This window comes from Trichechus manatus, unplaced genomic scaffold, assembly GCF_000243295.1.
Source record: "Trichechus manatus latirostris isolate Lorelei unplaced genomic scaffold, TriManLat1.0 scaffold00031, whole genome shotgun sequence".
NCBI lineage: Eukaryota > Metazoa > Chordata > Mammalia > Sirenia > Trichechidae > Trichechus > Trichechus manatus.
In genome coordinates, this window is record NW_004443967.1 from 7,106,317 (window position 1) to 7,123,380 (window position 17,064).

Genomic DNA, 17,064 nt, shown 5'->3' on the forward strand with positions numbered 1-17,064 from the left:
AATTCTAGTAAGAAGACCAGACTTAATGGTCTGACTGAGACTGGAGGAACCCTGGAAAGCACGGTTCCTGGATTCTCTATTAGCCCAGAACTCAAACAATTTCCGAGGCCAACTCATCAGACAGGGATTGGACTGGACTGTGGGACATAAAGTGATACTCGTGAGGAGTGTGCCTTTTAGCTCAAGTAGATACAAGACACTAAACAGGCAGCTTCTGTCCGGAGGTAACATGGAAAGGCAGAGAGGGTTAGGAGCTGGTTGAGAAGACATGGGGAATCAGGGGTGGAAAGGAGGAGTGTGCTGTCACAGTATGGGGAGAGCAATTAGGATCACATAACAATGTATGCATAAATTTTTGTACGGGAGAATAACTTGAAATGTAAACTTCATTTAAACTACAGCAATTAAAAAAAAAAAAGTCATGTGGTTGGGATAGGAGGAGATGGGGAAGGGGAGAGACAGACCTGGGCCGTGTGAAAACATGCTGAGCTTCTGTGTTTGTCACAGATTCTCCTTCCCTCTGAGCCATCAACGATCGATGCTTCGAATTTTCAAATGGACAGGAAGACCCGGTTCATCATCCATGGTTTCATAGACAAGAGAGACGAGAGCTGGCTGCTGGACATGTGCAAGATGGGGCCCCTCTAATCCCTGCCTCCTGCCCTGGTGGTGTTGCCACTGCCTCCTGCTAATGCCTCCCTCACTTTAAGCAACCCCAATAAATGAGCTCAAAGACAGCAAGCAACTCCACCCATAAAACCTGTTGCGGTCAAGTCGATTCTGACTCATAGCGACCCTACAGGACAGAGTAGAACTGCCCTATAGGGTTTCCAAGGAGTGGCCGGTGGATTCAAATTGCCAGCTTTTTGGTTAGCAGCCGAGCTCTTAACCACTGGGCTACCAGGGCTCCAACGCCTCCACACAGGTACTTGAAGAGAGTCTTTATATATTAGGTACACTTGTGTAATTAAAATGCCTCTGTTCACACAAAAACAGAAATTCCATACCACGTTTCTGGAATACATCAGTTGTCTGAAGCAATGATATTTGCTGGGTGAGCAAACTCTTCCACTCTATCATTTCTGGGTAAATCAAAGCTAAGTGTTTTCAGCTCCCGTTTTCAGTGAGATTGCTTGTATTCCTGTAAATGAGGGATTGTGTTCTTTGTGCTCCAATCTGTCCCACCTCCCTGAGAGTCAAGCTGTGTTGCTATGGCTATTTGAGATGTGGAGAACTGAAACTGACTGGCTGACTAAGCCAATAGAACAGAAGGTGCCAGAATTATGAAACAACCTAGTACCTATTGGTCGGAAGGACAGACAACCGAAGAATACACACACACACACACACACGTAGGCGTACACACATACACTCACACTATACCATCATCCTTTCTTTTATGCTTACACTGATCCAATATATGTTTTAGCCACCAGAGTTTACCCCAGCACATGTTAATAACCCACTAGATGTCATTGATGTCGACAGGAAAACGTATAAATCTAGAAAGTTAATTTTGCCTTTGGCTTTGGTTTTTTTAGACATTTAACTTTGGATACCTGTTTTGCCCCATCACTGATAAGTGCCTTATCTACACAGGTTTATACCCAAGGATCTTCAGGTTTGTAAGCATATATGGAAGAGAGCTCTCAGGACTGCTTTAAAAAAAAATCCTGAGAAAACAACAGTCAGTATCCCTGTGTCTGTGATCACACTGTTAGTATCATACAGGTAGAAAGATTGCCAGTGGATTTGAGCATTTATAGCACCATTTAAACTAAGCTGGTCTTAAGTGCTGCCTGGCAGAACTTCTAAGCATATATCAGAGCCCTGGATATCCAGGAAGACGTTTTTCTTCCAGAATCCTTCCTACTCTTTTAAGTGGGCACAATTATATTTTTCAAATATCTGCAGTGTGAGTTTCTTCCATGGAACACCAGCTTGTCCTGATCACAAAATGGTGGCACTTTCCCTGCCTCTTCACCCCCTCCCCACACCCTGTTGTTGTCGTCAAGTCAATTTCAACTCCTAGGGACCCCATGTGACAGAGAAAAACTGCCCCACCGAGTTTTCTAAGCTGTAATCTTTACAGGAGCAGATCGCCAGGTCTTTCTCCCTAGGAGCCTCTGGGTAGGTCCATACCACCCACCTTTCAATTAACAGCCCAGTTCTTAAGTGCTGGGGCTCCTTACACACACACACACACATACACGCTCAAAGGAAAAAAAAAAAGCCACTGCCATTCGGTCGATTCGGACTGATTAGCAACCCTACAGGACAGAGCAGAGCTACTCCGTAGGGTTCCAAGGCTGTAATCTTTATGGAAGCAGACTCACATCTTTCCCCTGACCTTTCAGTTAGCAGCCGAGAGCTTAACCACTGAGCCGCCAGAGCGCCTTTCCACACACCTTCAAACCTAGTAAATGCCCAGCTGACAGGAGTGAGTCCCGGCCCAGAAACTGGCAGCTTTACCATGAGACCGAAAGGACCCCTTGTGATCAAACCTTCAACGGCCATTTAGACACTGGCCACCAGAGATTGCATTTAAAGCTTTTCCTTTCCAAATTAGGACAAAGTGATGCAATTGTTTTGGTTGTGGTTTTTTTTTTAAATCAACCTTATCAAATTCAGTTGAAAATCAGGGCAAACGCGGCCAGCCTTTAATTAATCTGCAAACTAGAGAGGGAATCAATACCTGGCTTGTAGCATTCGCTACAATTCCAAAGTGACAACAGGATTGGCTTACAAAGTCTAGCTTATCTCCACAGCCCTGTGAGGAGAACAGGGACAAATGGACTGTCTGAGGACTGTCAGCACCATTTCTGACCCTGGTTGGATGTCATTTCATGTGCCCCGATGATAACACCCTGGTGTCTCACAACCCAGAACATGTTTCAGGTGGAGGAGGTGAAGTGCATCTGCGTGGACTGGAGGAGGTGCTCCCAAACCAGCTTCACACAGGAGGCCAACAAGGTGCAGGTGGTGGGCACCCAGGTGGCCCAGATGCTCAGCGTTCTCTTGATGAGTCAGGTGCCGGTTCGCAGGTACCATCAGGGTGGAAGCAGTGCCCACTGGTGTCCACTGGTTGGCGATGCAGCTGGGAGTTGCATATTTTTGAAGAAGAAATAGAAATAACAGACATTTCTCTCAGCTCTTACTTCTAAATCTCTGACATGTGTCTTGATAACGACATACCTGTGGAAGAAAAAATAATGATAACTAACATTTAGGAGGTGGGGGCTTCTAGTATCACCTTCAATCTACGGAGAAGATTGAGGCCCAGAGAGGTTAGGTAGCTGGTTCAAAAATTAAAAAGCGGGTGAGTAGAAGAGCCGTCATTTGACCCCGGCTGTTTAGCGCCAGGGTATATGGTCTCACCCAAAATCCCAGGGGGGCTCTGTTTGCCAAAGGGAGACATAGGTGGTATACACCAACTACCTTGGCACATTGGGACATTTCTTCTGCCACAATCATGTCAATTGTTTCTTCCTACCCCGATCTTTTAGTTAATTCTTGATGACTATTTTTTAAATCAGGTAAAGGTCCCAGCCATTTCTGTCTTACAGTCAAAGGGTTTACAAAAGACCCAGCTAGTTCTAACTACTTCTGGTCAATAAACCATCACCCCTACAGACAATTAAAACCCAACGTGCTTGTCCCCGGGGTCACTGAAGACCATAGATATTCAAGGACACAAAATCATATGTGATTTCTAATTTTGCCACTGAATGAAATACATTTGGGTAAACACCTCTGAGGCCACTATATGAAATTCCTCATGGCTCTGTGCCGTTTGTTTATTCAGCTAATATTTTTGGAGCTGAGCTAGGAGGTAAAGAGGAGGGTTGAGGTCCCAGCCCTTAAGGAGCTTGCAGCAAAGACTTGCAAGGGAAATACAGTGTGATCATGGGTCTGACGGGGGCAGCGCGGGGCACTAGGGGAGCACATGGGGGGACAGCTAATGGAGACTGCGGTGGGGCAGGGGCTTAAACAGGTCTTCCCAGAGAAGGAGACTTCCAAGTTGACAGGAACACTGGCTGTGTCAGTTTAGCTGAGCAAGAGGTTGGAGGGATGGACAACAGTGGAAAACCCCAGAAGTGCGAGAATATGACTTTTTGAAGGACCGAAAGTTCAGCAAAGTAATGGCTACAGAAGAGTCTAGAAAACTAGGTGCTGGAACAGCAGGGGCGTATCTAAGGTATGGCAGGTATGGCACGTGGCCTGGGTGCCACTGGGGGGTGGGTGTCACCAATGAGCAGTTTCTATTGGCCATCGCACAGTTCCCATTGCCAGCTGTGAGAGATCATTCCGCAATTTAGAACTGATTGCCAGAGGCGCTATTTTTCCGTACACATGCTCGCTGTCAGCAAGGCCCTGAGGCCGTTGTACTGAACTTAGGCCTGATTCTGAGGGCAATGGGAGCTGTGGAAGGTTTGCAGCAGAAGGGTAACACTGTCAGGTTTGCATTTTAAAAAAATCACCAGGGCGGCACAAAAATGTCCTGAAAATGCAATTTTCCCTTTCCAGACAAACTACAGCTACTCACCTTCCAACATGTGCACCTCATTGGCCACAGCCTGGGAGCTCATGTGGCTGGTGAGGCAGGCAGTGGGACTCCAGGCCTGGACAGGATTACAGATAAGGCCTGAGGGGCAGCAGCCCCAGGTTTTGTCCTCGGTAACCCCAGAGTGCAGCGATCACATGGTAGCCCAGCTTGAAGCTGCCCTGAAGGAGACCATCCCCTCAGCTGTGGCAGAACTGGATAGAGGCTGCCCAGAACACTTTAGGAAGCTCCCAGGAAGCCCACAGTCTGTCTTCACGGCGAGGGGGCAGGTGGTGGCTTTGGTCCCCATTTGCTTCTTCTGTCTCTACCCTGTCCCTCCTCTTTAAGTCCAAGTTTTCCTAGTGCTATGGGCCACCCAGCACAACGAGGCACCCAGGAGTGAGTTTTCAGGAAAATGCAGAGCAAGGCTGGTATGAACATGGGCAAAACATAATTGAGGAAGGGCTGTATTGTCCCACATCATTCCTTTTCCCCCTTCTCTGTGAAATCAAGGGCAGAGTAAAATATAAAAATTGTTTCTCGATGCCTCTGCTGGTAGAAGAAACCCAGCCACCATCACAGCCAACAGTATTCTTTTAACCCAAACAAAGCTTTTAATTATAACAACAACAACAAAATCCAAACATATGTATATAATAAGATTATTATTATAGTAACCATATATTAGCCAGATTCAGATGGGCAACAAGGGATACTGGCTGAAAGCAGAGAATACCAGAAAGATATTTACCTGTGTTTTGTTGACTATGCAAAGGCATTCACCTGTGTGGATCATAACAAACTATGGATAACATTGTGAAGAATGGGAATTCCAGAACACTTAATTGTGCTCGTGACGATCCTGTACATAGACCAAGAGGTAGTAGTTTGAACAGAACAAGGGGATACTGTGTGGTCTAAAAGCAGGAAAGGCATGCATCAGGGTTGTATCCCTTCACCATACTTATTCAATCTGTATGCTAAGCAAATAATCTGAGAAGCTAGACTATATGAAGAAGAATGGGGCATCAGGATTGGAGGAAGACTCATTAGCAACCTGCAATATGCAGATGACATAACCTTGCTTGAAAGGCTTACTAATGAAGATCAAAGACAAAAATCCTCACAAGTGGACCAATAAACAACATCCTGATAAACAGAGAAAGTATTGAGGTTGCCAAGAATTCATTTTACTTGGATCCCCAATTAACACCCATGGAAGCAGCAGTCAAGAAATCAAACATCCCCATATTCAACACCCAGGGCCAAGGCACTACATAACACTAGGGTATGGTACCCCCTTGAGTTGGGCAGTACATGGCCTGGGCACCTTGGTCCTGCTGACACCTCCAGCCAGGCCCATTGTTCTCAGCTTCGTCCATCTCTTTCAAGGTTGGGTCCCATAGAAGCAAGTTTCCGGGGTACTCCCGAAGAGGTTCGACTCGATCCCTCTGACGCTGTCTTTGTAGACGTGATTCACACAGATGCAGCTCACCTGATCCCGTTCTTGGGTGAGCCCCCCACCTCTCCATCCCACCTCCCACCCCATGCTCTGGCTGTGAGCCTGTGCGTTTGTGTTTTAACTATGAGACCCTGGATTACAATCAGCTCATTGCTGTTCCAAACGTTTCAGGTTTTGGAACGAACCAGCTGGTAGGCCACACTGACTTTTTCCCCCAAGGAGGGGAGGAGATGCCAGAATATGAGAAAGCCCTGTCACAGATCATAGATCTAGATGGCATCTGGACAGGTAAACCCACAGCAAGGGGCGTCGCTTCCCTGGGTGAGCAGTGTCCTTTCCACTGCAAATCTCACTTCTCTTTAAAAATGTGCAATTCCCTCTTCTGGGTTTTATTTCTGAAAAATATAGACACATATCATTTGTTATGTCGTAGTTCTACTGATTTTATACTTTCTCAAAATATTATTTTGGGTGTTGTAGAGTGTACAATTAACAAAGAATTACAAAATTGTTGCTTAAAGGTATACCTCCAACAATTAATTGGTAGCTACCAGTTACCTAATTTAAAAAATTAAATTTAAAAAAAATTGCCATTGAGTTGATTCTGACTCATAGCGACCCCATGTGTTTCAGAGCAGAACTGCTCCACAGGGTTTTCAAGGCTATGACCTTTTAGAAGCAGATCGCCAGGCCTGCCTTCTGAGGCGCCTCTGGTTGGGTTCAAACCACCAACCTATTGTCTAGTAATCAAGTGCTTAACCATTTGTGCCAACATTTCTGAAAATATGGTCTCACTGTGGAACCATCCCCCTCGGAGAGAGTGGCAGAGAAGCTGCCAGAGCCCCTTGACTTCCTTGGCTGACTTCCTGATTTGTGTCCCCAGGAACCCAGGACTTTGTGGCTTGCAATCACTTAAGAAGCTACAAGTACTACTCAGAGAGCATCCTCAACCCCAATGGGTTTGCTGTGTACCCCTGTGCTTTCTGTAAGACCTTTACCTCTATAAGCCCTTGTCTTGCCTTGTGCAGTGGGCACTGTCCCACTGCAAGGCTGTTGTCCTCCCATGTTTGGGGTTTGCACTATCCTCCCATGAGTTTTTCTTGACCATCTCCTACATGCCCATTAATTCCCCTCAGAGCTCATGGTTCTGTACCTGTTGCCATCAATTCTGGCTCATAGAGACCTTATAGGACAGAGTAGAGCTGCCCCATAAGGTTTCCAAGGCTGTAATTTTTACGGAAGCCAACTGCCACATCTTTCTTTCACGGAGCTGCTGGTGGGTTCGAACCACCAATCTTTTGATTAGCAGCCGAACAGGGTGGTCATTGTGGTAACCGGGCACCATCTAGTTCTTCTGGTCTCAGGCTAATGAAGTCTCTGGTTTATGTGGCCCTGTCTCTTAGGCTAATATTTTGCCTGTGTCTTTGGTGCTCTTCATTCTCCTTTGCCCCAGGTAGGCTGGGACCAATTGAACTATCTTAGATGGCCACTCGCTAGCTTTTAAAACCCCAGATGCCTAATTGGAGACTTTTGCTAATTTTTTTTCCTTTTATTATAAACCCAAGCATTCAGTTCTTTCTCAACAGATCTTTTTTTTATTTTTAAATAAATCTAACATTACCAAGATATCATGTTTTGTAATTAGTAAAGTAATACATGTTTGTTGTATTAAACTAAGTGGCTAACTTGTTACTGTACAAATAATTTTTCCAAAAAAAATAAAGATGAAAGGGTTATATATTTTTCTATGTAAAGTATTAAGGAGAAATTAACATGTGTTTGAATTTCAAACATGAGTTTGAAAAAAAACATTTAAATAGTAGTTGGAGGCTGCCAGCATATACCTGGCCTTTCCATTTCTCCATTCTTTATTTGGGAATTAATTCGGAAAAATAATCCTGTTAATCTAGAGTAGAAAAAAGTGGCATGGCCTTGTATGCTCATTTGACCTTGTATGGTCATTTGGCCTTGGATGCTTATTTGACCTTGTATGCTCATTTGACCTTGTTTCTATGAACAGGAATGTTTCTATTTCTCTATTTCAAGGGGAATTATGATGCCAAGCTCTACCCATTCCTATGAGTTTGATGCAAAGCTCTATGTCGGAACAATTGAGAAAGTCAAGTTTCTCTGGCATAACAATGTGGTAAATGCAACCTTCCGCAAAGTGGGTGCAGCCAAGATCACGGTGCAAAAGGGAGAAGAGAAGACAGTGTATGTATATTTGCTGGTTTGTATCTCAGGATGTTTGTAGCTTCATTCTTGTAATGAAAACTCACCCCAGAAAGGCAGTTATAGTTAAGGCAGAAAAGCCAAGAAAATCTTTTCCTCTTCAGGCAAGCAAGCTGCTGACAGACAGCATCAAACATTTCTGTCGGGGACACTTGACTGGTGTCCTCAGCATGGGCTGTGGGGGATTTGGAGATATGACCCTGCCTTCAAGGAAAAATACAACAGAGATTGATACATGACATAGTGTCTGAAGATACAAGGTTTTAAGTATGGGCTAGAGAGTGGCTGCAGTTGGAAGAAGAGAAGACCAGAGAAATTTCAAGACAATAGAAGGAAAAAGAAATCAGTTTTAGTAAATGATATAAATTTGAGGCAAGGGAAGAGAGCTAGGTGGCAGTGCTTGTGGGCCCTCAGCCTGTGGGCCCCTTGCCTCATTTTCTGCAGCTGGGGCCCCTGAGCAGGAGGGAAGGGCCAGCTGGAGGGAAAGACATGGGATAGGGATAGTCACCTGAGAGGGGCAGGGCACTGTCTCCCAAAGCTGAAATACTCCCCTGCAGCCCTCCTCGGACCCCAGTTCTGGCCTGCAGGTCAGTCTTGGTGGGGGCTTCTGGGAACAGCAGCCTGGGCTGTCAGCTACTGATGGTCTCGGGATTTGGGGGTTAGGTTGGGCCAGAGCTGCCCTGAGCTCAGGCCCCACGGAATGTCATTCCCCAGGTAGGGAGGGTGGAATGGCAGAGTGGAGCTGAGGCTGAATTTGCAGCCCTCTCCTGTCTGGCTGGATGACCCCTTTAAGAGCCTCCCTATCCGAGTCAGAGAGGATAGAGTCTTGCCCAGCCAGGCAGTCGATGGACAACGTCGCCTCTCAATTAAAGTACACAGAAGCCAGGCCAGGCCAGTCGGGGGCCATTGCATGGCCAAGGGCACTCTGCTATGTCCCCATTGGAATACCAAAATCAAAATCAAACCAGTTGCCCTCAAGTCAGTTCTGCTCATGGCAACCCCGTGTGTGTCAGAGTAGAACTGTGTTCCATAAGGCTTTCTTGGTTGTAATCTTTATAGAAGAAGATCACCAGGCCTTTTCTCCTGGGCGCTGCTGGTGGGTTGAAACCACCACCTTTTCGGTTAGTAGCTGAGTGCAAACCATTTGCGTCACTCCGGGACCTCATTGGTGGACACTCTTGTCTAAAGTTAGTTCCTCAGGGCCCCGCTAGGAAGTGGACCCGAGGCCTGGATCCTGGGGACTGTGTGGTTTAAAGTGTGTCAGGAGAAAGAGGAATCCTTGGAATCTTAAAAATGAGAGATGTTCCCAAGCAATGTCGTGTTCACAGGGAGGTTTGAAGAAGGAAAACAAATACGAGACCAAATCAGCCAGGAGGCTGCACCTTCCAGGTTTTGTGAGCAAAGGCCGTGCTTTCTGCACTTTCTAGAAATGGAACAGAACGTACTTGAGGCCACCCCGATGTGCTGGGTGCACCAGCTGCCACCCGAATCCCCCACTGGCGTGAGTACAGCTTCCTTCACGCGGACTCAAGAAAATCTCTTTTAAGAGAACCTGATCTTAGACATCAGATTTTTCAAATACAGGAAAATCAAAATCACTCGAACTAGTTTGGGAAGTTAAAAAAAAAAACTGAGTTAGTCAAGTTATTTAAATATTTGGGGGAAACAGCCAGTAATTGATATTTTATAATAATAATAATTGTTGGAGGACCAAAGGAAATCAAGATTTTGGACCAACCTCTGGTCTCAGCTTCTCCTTGGATTTTTTGCCACCTCACTGGGGCTTCAAGCCCTGTCAAGTTACCTGCTGACTAGAATTCCCTCCAATGAGGTGGTGTCAAGAGAGAAATGTGATCCCGCTCCCTCTTCTTCTTCCCTCCTTCCTCTCTGATTTTATTAAGTACCTAGTGCACGCCTGGCAAGCAGTAGGGGATGCAAAGAGACAGCCTGCTCTTAATGAGTTTACAGTTTAGCTGGTGGGGAACATTCCACTTATGGTTTCACCGGAAAGGTCAGATAGCAGAACAAAGAGCTCAAGTTGACTCAACAGCAGGCAACTGGTCATATTGTTCAAACGAGTCCCAAGAGTGAATGAGCAAAGAGTGAGTCCAACGGCAAACCAATGCACTGTTATTTATTGAGGGCCTGCTGTGTGCTTCTGGAGAATGAAAAGAAGCAGGAGGTCACTGCCCTCAAGGAGCCCACAATCTGGTGAAACACAGGACCAGAGGCAGGGGCCGCTCCTTAACCAGTTGCACCCTCAGGTTGGAAGCCAGGTGGCAATCAGATCTCCAGAACCTGGTTGAAGCCACCATCCGGTGCTGCCCTCGTTCCTTTTGAATTACAAATCATCAATTACCTTTGCCTAACTAACTGAAGAATCTGATCACCACAGCTTTCACTAAAGATACCCAACTCTTAAAAAGCATTCACTTTCTCTGCAGGTACAACTTCTGTAGCGAAGGAACTGTGAAAGAAGACATGCTGCTCACTCTCACGCCCTGTTAAACTCGAGGCCCAATGTGCGCCTTGTGTTAACAGCAATCAAATCCATCGATGCATCTATCTACTCACAAATTCTGTCGCTGATGTCAGATGCCACCTATAGGGACATCCGAACATCTAAAAATTTCATAAGCATTTCCACATCCCTGAGTTTCTTGCCATTGACTTCCCACCGAATACCCTCGGGTTCCCAATGTTCTTAGTCACCATGCCCCGTCTTCTCCTTATCTGAGTGGGGGGAGGGGAGTAATAAACAGCAGAACTAGAGTATGAACATTCAAGGGGTCTCAGCAGAGCCATTAGCCTTGCCCCTCATTTTACAGAGAGGGGGAGTTGGCTGTTTAGACTCACAGAGTGACGTAATGTCACGTCAGGACGCAGGGTCAGGTCCCTGATCCCGTTCCAGTGCTCCTCCTCTGGCTCTGGCATCACCTTGAGGGATCATGGAAAGGCCTGCTGTGGCGTGGCCTCTTTGTGGTCATAGATTTTGTGGTGAAGGGACTGCTCGATGTCCCTGGCTCTTGGTAAGGTCTAAGGTGCTCCAGGGCACACAGACTGGGCTGGGCCAATTTGCAGAGTGCCAACAGGGTTCCAACCACCACTCAACCTGGGCCAGGGCTGCATGGAGGCCCTCTCTCCATTATCTACAGGGCAGAGCCCAGGCACTGAGGAGGGAGCCAAAGGGATGGTTTCTGAGAGGAACATGCACGCACAGAGCAGAAGCGAACTTTTCTTCCAGTCAGTCACCTGGGCAGACAGACCCTGAGAAGTGTTCTCCTCACCATGAGCCCAGCCCAGACAGACCCTGACAAGAGTGTTCTCCTCACCATGGGCCCAGCCCAGACAGACCCTGAGAGTGTTCTCCTCACCATGGGCCCAGCCCAGACAGACCCTGAGGAAAATGTTCTCCTCATCATGGGCCCAGCCCAGACAGACCCTGAGGAAAATGTTTGCCTTACCATGGGCCCATCCAGATAGACCCTGAGGAGAGTATTCTTCTCACCACGGGCCCAGCCCAGATAGACCCTGAGGAGAATGTTCACCTTACCATGGACCGAGTCCAGATAGACCCGGAGGAGAGTGTTCTCCTCACCATGGGCCCAGCCCAGACAGACACCGAGGAGAGTGTTCTCCTCACCATGGGGCAACCCAGACAGTCTCTGACAAGAGGGTGGCCCAACCTGCCCCATGATCACCCCCAGGGACTTTGAGGGACCCAGAAATCATCACCTCTTATAGTATCCCTCTTCTTGGACATCAGCCTTCACATTCCATCTTGGCTTCTCTTTCTAACCAGTGGTGGTGTGACATGCTATTATTGAGCCTTCAAGCTTGAGGGTGGGTGGACTCCAGATTGTTCCTTGAAAACAGATGTGAGGATTAAAGGAGTGACTGTGGTGAAGGGCCTCACAGTCAAGGGTACCAGGTGAGTGCTCAGTATGCTGTGGCAATCACGAGGGTGATAAAGACGATGGCAGTAGCAAGGGGACACCAAGCTCCTTATGTGAGGGTACCAAGCAGGAGAAAAGGGAGCTCAGAGCAGAGGCTGGGGCTGCCAAGTGGCCGAATTTTGCCCACCACTGGCCTTGAACCCACAGCCTGTGCAAGGCAGCACCCTGCTGGCAAAGGAGGTCGATGTAATGTAAATTCTGCAAACACTTATATCGAACACTGACTCTGTGCCAATCACTGTGCCAGGCGCTAGGGTGAGAGAAAAGCTCTACCCTCAAGAAGTGCATATAGTAGGCAGATCAGCACTTAAATCAACACTGCCATGCTGCCTCATAGGGGCAAAAATCAAGGTAGGTACCAGGACAGAGAGCCCAGAAGAGAGAAGGAACAAGATGGAAAAGGCTGCACAGCGGCAATGGTTCTAAGCTCCAGCTTGAAGGCAGGTGTCCTACTGAGACTAGAGGCTGGGAGGTGAGCCAGGAGGAGGAGGCCCCTGTAGATATCCAGACAAGTGGTGACAAGGACCACATGATGCCGGTGAATGGGGCCAAGGTATAATGGAGTTTACGTGGCTGGCTGGCCATGGTTGAGAGCCCTTCTCCCTGGTCAAGAGCAGCCTATTTCACCCTGCACCACAGATTACAGATATGGAAGATTACTTGGGAAAAAGATTTTAAAGCAGGGCGGAAACTGAGAAAAGTGTATAGCCAGGGTTTTGGTTATCTAGTGCTGCCATAACAGAAATACCACAAGCGGACGGCTTTAACAAACAGAAGTTTATTCTCTTACAGTCTGGTAGGCTAGAAGCCCAAATTCAGGGCGTCACCTCCAGGGGAAGGCTTTCTCTGATGGCTCTGGAGGAAGGTCCTTGTCATCCATCTTCCCCTGGACTAGAAGCTTCTCTGCGCAGGAACCCTGGGCCCAAGGGACGCTCTCTGTTCCCGGTGCTTCTTTCTCGGTGGTATGAGGTCCCCATATCTGTCTGCTCGCTTCTCTTTTAGATCTCAAAAGAGATTGGCTTAAGACACTAATCTTGTAGATCTCATCAACATAACTGCTGCTAATCCATCTCATTAGCATCATAGTGATGTGATTTACAACACACAGGGAAATCACATCAGATGACAAAATGGTAGACAATCAGACAATACTGGGAATCACAACCTAGCCAAACTGACAGATATTCTGGGGGGACACAATTCAATCCATGACAGCAGGAAAGGAGTATGCCAGTAGGGGAGGCTTCCCAAGGCAGTTGGCCACACCATGAGCACTCAGCTGAGGCACGCCCTGAGCCTCCAGTGAATGGGGCCCAACTCCCAGTGCAGTGGCTGCTGGTCACATGCTCTAGGGCAGGGGAGGCAGCAGGTGGAGACCTGAGTTGGAGTGGGACAGGCCGTCTCCTCCCATGCCCCTTTCCTTCCACCTATGTCCTTTTATCAGCTGTGCAGCTGGAGGAAACTCCCAGGAAGGCAAAGAGCAGCAGGTTCCAAGGTTGCCACCATGGACTTTGGCTACTTATCAGCATAGTTATCAGCATCCACCTCCAGGTGCTGAGGCCCTCCTGACACCGCTGGGAGTCCAAGTTCCGCCCTGTAGGTCCACGCCCCAAACACATGGTCCTAAGGAGACGGGAGTCTGGAGCTGTATGTGACCACTTTGGGGTAGGACTGCACTGTGCACAGGGCCCTGGCCAAATCTGCAGATTTAAGGGATCGCATGGGGCCAGTTTGACTGAGCTTTGGTTTTATTTTGTTTTAAATAAAAAAGTGGTACAGTGTTCAGAATGTACCTGTTGGGGTTTTTGGAGAAATGAAAATATGCCATATTAATGTTCAGTTTATAGGCGCAAATCTCAGATGGACATGCAGTCTAGTTGGAAGCAACAGAAAAGGGCATTGAGCTAGCAGTCAGGATTCTAGTCAAGGCAGGTGACCTTGGGGAAGACATTTCCACTTCTCTGAGCCTCCGCTTTCTCATCTATAAGATGGAGGCAACAGCCCCAGCCCTGTCTTCTTCATATCATTGTCTTAAGGATCTAACAAGCAAATGAACAGTACCACTGTGCTGCCACCTGAGCAAGGCAACCTAAGGCATGTGGCCACAGTCTGGTCCTTGACCCCAAAGCTACCAGAAAGCTGCTGGCATGCAGCTGGGGGTGCCTGGACACGCTAGGCAGCAGTGCTTGTTAATGTCTGCTTTGCGCCCACTCAACCCAGGCCCTGCTTACAAACCAGTAGATGCACAAGGCTGGCCACTGCTCCAGAGGGCATCCAAAGGCTCAAAGGACTAGCCAAGAGGCCAACATCGAGATCCAGGCGTTCTTCATCCTGGCTGCAAACTAGAATCACTTGGGAGCTTAAAAAAGAACGGGACATCCAAAGATTAGACATGTCCATAAAACAAAATGAGACTAAAGGGGCACACCAGCCCAGGGGCAAGGACTAGAAGACAGGAGGGGATAGGAAAGCTTGTAATAGGGAACCCAAGGTCGAGAAGGGAGAGTGCTGACATGTCCTGGGGTTGTTAACCAATATCATAAAACAATAGGCGCACTAACTGTTTAACGAGAAGCTAGTTTGTTCTGTAAATCTTCATCTAAAGTACAATAAAAAAAAAAAAAAAAGAATGGGAAACCCAGGCCCCACCCCAGTAAGTGCTTCAAGTCCTTTCGCTTTCAGCAAGCAAGGTTATGTCATCTGCATATTGCAAGTTGTTAATGAGTCTTCTTCTAATCCTGACGTCACATTTTTCTTCATATGGTTCAGCTTCTAGGATTATTTCCTCCGTGTGCAGATTGAATAAAACCAAACCAAATCTATTGTCGTCGAGTCGATTCTGACTCATAGCGATCCTACAGGACAGAATAGAACTGCCTCATAGGGTTTCCAAGGAGCAGCTGGTGGATTCAAACTGCTGACCTTTTGGTTAGCAGCTGAATACTTAACTAGTGAGCCACAAGGACTCCGCACATTGAATAAATATGGTGAAAGGATACAAACCCTCACGCACACCTTTCCTGCTTTTAAACCACACAGTATACCCTTGTTGTGTTCAAAAGACTGCTGTTTGGTCTATGTACAGGTTCCACATGAGCACAATTAAGTATTCTGGAATTCCCATTCTTCACAATGTTATCGCTAATTTGATATGATCCACACAGTTGAATGCCTTTGCACAGTCAATAAAACACAGGTAAACTTCTTTTTGGTGTTCTCTGCTTTCAGCCAAGATCCATCTGACATTAGCAATGACACCTCTCATTCCACATCATCTTCCGAATCTGGCTTGAATTTCTGGCAGCTTCCTGTTGATGTATCGCTGCAACTGCTTTTGAATGATCTTCAACAAAATTTTACTTGTGTACGATATTGTTCAATAATTTCCACATTCTATTGAATCACCTTTCTTTGGAATGGACACAATCATGGATCTCTGCCAGTCGTTTGGCCAGGTAGCTGTCTTCCAAATTTCTTGGCATAGAAGAGTGAGCACCTCCAGCATTGCATCTGTTTGTTGGAACTTCTCGATTGGTATTCCATCAATTCCTGGAGCTTTGTTTACCGCCAATGCCCTCAGTGAAGTTTGGGCTTCTTCCTTCATTAGGGTCATTTGTTGATTATATGCTGCCTCCTTAAATGGCTGAACATCAGCCAATTCTTTTTGGTACAGTGACTCTGTATTCCTTCCATCTTCTTTTGATGCTTCCTGCATCATTCAATATTTTGCCCATAAACCAAACCAAACCCATTGCTGTCGAGTTGATTCCAACTCATAGTGCCCCCATAGGACAGAGTAGAACTACCCCATAGGGTTTCCAAGGAGCTGCTGTGGATTCAAACTGGGGACCTCTTGGTTAGTAGCCATAACTCTTAACCACTGTACCACCAGGTCTCCATTTTGCCCATAGAATCGGTTTTCTAACTCCAGGTCTTTGCACATTTCATTATAATACTTTACTTTGTCTTCTCAAGCTGCCTTTGAAATCTGATCAGCTCTTTTACTTCATCGTTTCTTCCATTTGCTTTAGCTACTCTATGTTCAAGAGCAAGTTTCAGAGTCTTTTCTCACATCTATTTTGGTCTTTTCTTTCGTTCCTGTCTTTTTAATGACCTTTGGCTTTCTTCATCTATGATGTCATTCCACAATTCATCTGCTCTTCAGTCATTAGTATTCAATGCGTCAAATCTATTTTTGAGATGGTCCCTAAATTCAGGTGGTGTATACTCAAGGTCGTATTTTGGTCCTTGTGGACTTGTTTTAATTTTCTTCAGCTTCAACTTGAACATGCAAATGAGTAATTGATGGTCTGTTCCACAGTGGGCCCCTGGCCTTGTTCTGACTGATGATATTTAGCTTCCCCATCATCTCTTTCCAGAGATGTAGTTGATTTGATTCCTGTCAATTCCATCCAGAGAGGTCCACGTGCATAGTTGTCATTTATGTTATTGAAAAAAGATATTTGCAAAGAATAAGTCATTGGTCTTGCAAAATTCTATTCCATCTCTGGCGTAGTTTCTATCACCAAGACCATATTTTCCAACTACCTATCTTTCTTCTTCTGTACATAGATCAAGAGGCAGTTGTTCGCACAGAACAAGGGGATATTATGTGGTTTAAAGTCAGGAAAGGTGTGTGTGAGAGTTGTATCCTTTCACCATATCTATTCAATCTGTATGCTGAGCAAATAATCTGAGAAGCTGGACTATATGAAGAAGAACGGGGCATCAGGATTGGAGGAAGGTTCATTAACAACCTGCCATATGCAGATGACACAACCTTGCTTGCTAAAAGTGAAGAGAACTTGAAGCACTTACTGATGAAGATCAAAGGCCACAGCCCTCAGTAAGGATTACACGTCAACATAAAG

At 46.5% G+C, this 17,064-nt stretch overlaps 1 protein-coding gene across 1 annotated transcript in view; it reads left to right on the forward strand.

Moving 5' to 3' along the window:
• The window catches only part of LOC101348761 (inactive pancreatic lipase-related protein 1), a 36,615-nt gene extending 25,870 nt beyond the window's left edge, over positions 1-10,745 (forward strand). The window contains 10 exon segments of the mRNA XM_012555104.1: positions 508-631; positions 2,885-3,030; positions 4,528-4,554; positions 4,557-4,638; positions 5,935-6,054; positions 6,177-6,293; positions 6,889-6,990; positions 7,034-7,077; positions 8,026-8,219; positions 10,682-10,745. Of these exon segments, the coding sequence (XP_012410558.1) occupies positions 508-631; positions 2,885-3,030; positions 4,528-4,554; positions 4,557-4,638; positions 5,935-6,054; positions 6,177-6,293; positions 6,889-6,990; positions 7,034-7,077; positions 8,026-8,219; positions 10,682-10,745 (1,020 nt within the window).
• Positions 10,746-17,064: the final 6,319 nt, after the last annotated feature.